Below are 4,422 nucleotides of genomic sequence, written 5' to 3'. Positions count from 1 at the left end.
TACAGCAGCAGTACGAATCGATCGATTGCACGTGGGAGCCAATACAAAAGACGCCGCTAACAAGGTGAGAGAAACGGAAGCTTCTTTCATGTGATAATTTCACAGCTTTTCATGTTTGCAAATGATTACAAGTAGGCCTAAGTGTGTCTGTGTATGCGTGCGTATGTTTCAGCATAAAGGGATTAAAAATCGAGTTAACTATTAATCACTGATTTTAGGGCTTTCTTGTTTACTTGAGAGCAAGTCTTCACCTGCTTATTTGAAAAAAAGTTAACACAATTAAACAGAAAAGATAGGAAATCTGTTGAACTGGCAATAATCAAACGGGTTTTATGGGAAGATTTTATATTAGCAAATATGGCAACGGAGTGACGAAAGGCCTTGAAATAATAGATACTAAGTATGTTTTTATCCTCCGTATAAGAAGAACAAATACTGTCAACAGACAAACTTTGAGCATCTTCATACAGTATCTTCTCGTCATGATGGAGTTTGGCAGGGAAATCCATTGTCACACTTTTCACCTGGAGATCAGGCTTAAACTGGACGCCTACGTCGACGGCGCAAAGATACCGACGGTCAGCCTTCCCAAAATCCTGGCGCGGTCTCGTCTCCTACGCAGCGCACGCGTTAGCTGCTTGTAACAAATTTCGAGCCAGCAACAACGTCCTCATGTCCCTTGCCGGCAGCTCTTGAGCAGTGGACAAAGAGATCATGCTCATAATATATAAAGGGCTCGGCCGGTCGGTGGCTAACTACGCAGCGCCAATGTGATTGGCAAGAACGAGCGACGTCCAGTGGAGAAACTTACAAACCTACCAGAATGCAGTTCTACGTACGGCTGCAGGCATCACTTTCACGAAGACAGCCACAAAGAGCACAACACCATGCTATCACCGTAGAAACTACCCTAACAACGCTCTGTGCTTCGAAATGATCTTGGTGCTAGTCTGGTGTTATTATATCACACCTTCTAAGTAACTGAACTTTCGGTACAAAAGTATTAAAAGGCACAAATTTAGTAAAAAGAAACTTGCGAAGGACTTGCCGCCACTATCAACGAGGTTGTCTAGTCGTCCAGTGTTCCGATCGCTGCTAGGCTATCAGAGTAGATAGTTACTGAAGTCAGATTAAAAGCCTTTGCCCAGTAAACGCATACGCTGATTGTTCACCGTCCTGCAACTCCTAGCAATATATTTCCTAATTTACTAGAAGACGGCGAAAGTCCAATACATGTCGATCCAGCTCAACATCGAGCACTGACTTGCCCACGATCGCTTTGGGAGAATATTGTTGGGCTTGGCATGGTAGCTTTTTGAAGCTCAGCTGGAAAGATGCCATATCACCCAGGGGATTTGACGGCCATTTGGAGGTTCCATCATTTGTGTAACTGTGTAACAACATCAAGATGCACAAGAGCAAGGACCAAACGAGAGAAGTGAATATTAACAAGAAGCCCAAGTATATCGTCTTGAGACGGAGTCCACGCGCCAGTTGGCTGCAACGCGTAACTGAGATAGAATGGACATTTTGATAAAGTCATTTATAACTGGTTGCCTTCCAAGTGTTCCTCAATATATCACAGAAGTATTGCCATCAGGTACTAGGAGCTCTTTGGACGGTTTCTTGTTGGCATACCATCATCCGTCGCGTATCGTCTTACTGCAGGAGCTTCTGTTCCTCTTCCTCATCGATTAAGAAATTTCTTCTTTAAACTTGATTACCGAAGTCGGTACAGAAACCGCATGCCCAGCTTATCTTACTTAGGAGAGTGCTGCTGGCCGTATTCATAGGCAGGATAGTGTTCGTCTGCAATATATGACCGAAACACTGATCTAGTTTGAAGCCTCAAAGAAGTTATTGACAACGAAAAAAGATATTTTTTTTTAAGAAAATACTAGTTATTTACTTAGTACATATTTGTCTTTTTTATTTTTTTTATTTTTAACTATAAACAGGCTTAGGTTTTTTGTCTTCCGGTTTCATTATGCATACAAAATTTTACTCCACTTATTTCTAACAATTCTTACTAATCTTAAATAAATATTTTCCAACAAATTCACACTTACTTACAACTAAGGAAATTTCTATAATTCAACACAATTTTAAACTTAATTTGTATTTTTTAACTCAGTCATTTGCATCTCACAACAACAACAAAAATACTGCTACGGCTACATACATACGTCTTCATTCGGCGCAACCACTACGTTGCACCATCATCGCATTTCGTTTTAGCGTAACAAATCGCCCAACGCCGATATATAAGTTTGCGCCATTTGTAGTGTCTCGTGCTTGGAAAGCTGACGATCGTTGCCCAGACAGGGCAGGTATTGCCGCAACCGATCGAAGGCCTGATTCAGATTCTGCATGCGACGGCGTTCTCGCGCATTTGCCGCCAAGCGACGCTTACGCTTGATGACCGCCGAGATTTGTTTGCCGCGACGCTTCTTAGTGCCGGATTGCGCGATGCCGGCGGCTGCGCCCTCTGTCTGCATAGTGCCGGATTGGTCGACCAGCTCGAAAGAGCCATCAGCGCCTTCGTAATCATCGTCAGCGCCGAATAGTAGCATGTGATCGTCAACTTCGTCATCATCGACGCTATCGCCATCGAATAACGCGGCGGCGTGATCAAAATCGAAACTTTGGAAATCTGACGTGTAGGCGTTGTTGGTAGTTAAATGTGGATTCGCGCTAATCGCAGCCGCGGCATTGGTGGCTATGGAAACAATGGTGTCGCTGGAGATCGGTGGCAATTGAGCGGACGAGGTTGGCGCTGTTTTCGGTGTGCGGCGTGTGTAGGAACGCTTTGCTTTGGTTGTTACACTGCTATTGCTGCTGCTGCTGCTGCTGCTGGTAGTTCCTTTGGCGGGACAGGCTTTTGGACTGCACGTTGATGACGCTGCTGTTAATCCTGTTAGCTGTGTAGACGACGCTGGCACTGACGGAGATTCCAAATGCAAGCCGAATTGCGTAACAGTTGCATGCAGTGCATGAGCGCCATTGTGTATGCCGTTCGCATAGATGGTATTGAGATCCACATACTCAGGACTTTCGGAACGATGACTCGCGGGGGAGGAGGTAATCCAGCCATCGGAAGATGCCTGCTCGAAGGTGATGAAACCGTTGGTCGGCAGAAAATTGTGGGTGGGAGCACAATTGAATTGTTGCTGCTGCTGCTGCTGCTGTTGCTGCTGCTGTTGATGACTATTATTGCTGTGGCTAATCAATGGCGGTGGATTGTAGGCGCCCATTGGATTAAAGTACGTTTCGTTCGCATTCGATTTGAATGCCTGTAAATCCTCGGAAGTTTTATAATAGTAGCGGTATATCTCACTGGACGACATCTTGGCTAACGGTGTCGTTTTATTTCGAACTCAAGAAAATCTTAATTCAAAACAATATACAGACTGCGGTGCAACCTTCACGTTCACGTCCTGTGTGCGTATGCCTTCGTCGGCCTACTGGTGGCGATATTTATATCGATTCCCTTATTCACTAGCAACTCACCACAGTCGGCCGGCAAGGTAGACGACAGGTAAAAACCTAAATGAGTGTTCTCTCGCACGGTGGTTGCCAGCCAGTCAGTCCTTCTTAGCCATTGTTTTTGTACAGCGTTTATGAGCTTGCCATTGCCAGTGGTTGGAGCCTTTGGATTGGGCTGCGTTTATAAGGTTTCATCTACGCCAGCTGGTGCTGGTGTCTTGGTATGCATGTGTTGGAATTTAATGTTTCAGCAAGCAACAGCAACAACAAATACAATAACAACGCTTACCAACAACATTTAATGCAAGATTCAATGTGGCTACAAAAAATCTAACGAAAAGCAACAGCACGTGCTCTCACATACCTTCCCATGGCCAATGAGGCGCTGCACTCTGCTCTGGCGCTGTGGTGGAAAAGATTTGTGCGCTTCGCTGATTGGCCTGTCAAACGCTATGTAGAAGAAGCATGTATTTGTACAAGAGTATTTTTTCATCCGAATATGCACTCAGTGGATTGCATGGAGGCATACGAATTAAATACTTAAAAAAATACCGTGTTTTTTTATTTACATACAGTAAATGTATGGGTAGACATTTTTTTATTAATAAAAACTAGACAAAGGAAATTTTGAGGTTATGTATGTAAATATCTTATCTTATCTTATCATTCAAATTTTAACAAATTAATTTTTGAACAAGAAAAAGTTTTGTTATACATACAACCTCCCTGAAACAAGCCAACTTAGGAATCTCCTCTCAAATTGTCCTTAACAGTGGAACATGTCTTAATACGATGAGCTCCTTGACGAATCAAGCAATCAATCACTCCGCTATATTCACATGTTTCTAGGGAGTCGGACTCAGTGTAAATCCGGAAAAAACATACTAAGTGCTCCTTACTAAAAAAATATAAAAGCTCAGTTAGTCTTGACTTCAT

The 4,422-nt window shown here is 43.4% G+C and overlaps 1 protein-coding gene across 1 annotated transcript; it reads right to left on the bottom strand.

The window, feature by feature from the left end:
* Window positions 1–1,947: 1,947 nt before the first annotated feature.
* ato (atonal) lies at window positions 1,948–3,428 on the bottom strand. Its single transcript, XM_017616586.1, has one exon. It carries the CDS (start codon window positions 3,345–3,347, stop codon window positions 2,235–2,237), a length of 1,113 nt encoding a protein of 370 aa, XP_017472075.1. The 5' UTR covers window positions 3,348–3,428; the 3' UTR covers window positions 1,948–2,234.
* Between the last annotated feature and the right edge of the window lie 994 nt (window positions 3,429–4,422).

Source organism: Rhagoletis zephyria, unplaced genomic scaffold (genome assembly GCF_001687245.7).
Source record: "Rhagoletis zephyria isolate East Lansing unplaced genomic scaffold, Rhagoletis_zephyria_1.1 Rzeph_scaffold_01230, whole genome shotgun sequence".
Lineage (NCBI taxonomy): Eukaryota > Metazoa > Arthropoda > Insecta > Diptera > Tephritidae > Rhagoletis > Rhagoletis zephyria.
Note: the sequence above shows the minus strand (reverse complement) of the source record. Positions and strands in the feature narration are given on the sequence as shown.

Coding starts and splice junctions, on each gene's coding strand:
- ato (XM_017616586.1), bottom strand. CDS start 3,347: ATGTCGTCCAGTGAGATATACCGCTACTATTATAAAACTTCCGAGGAT.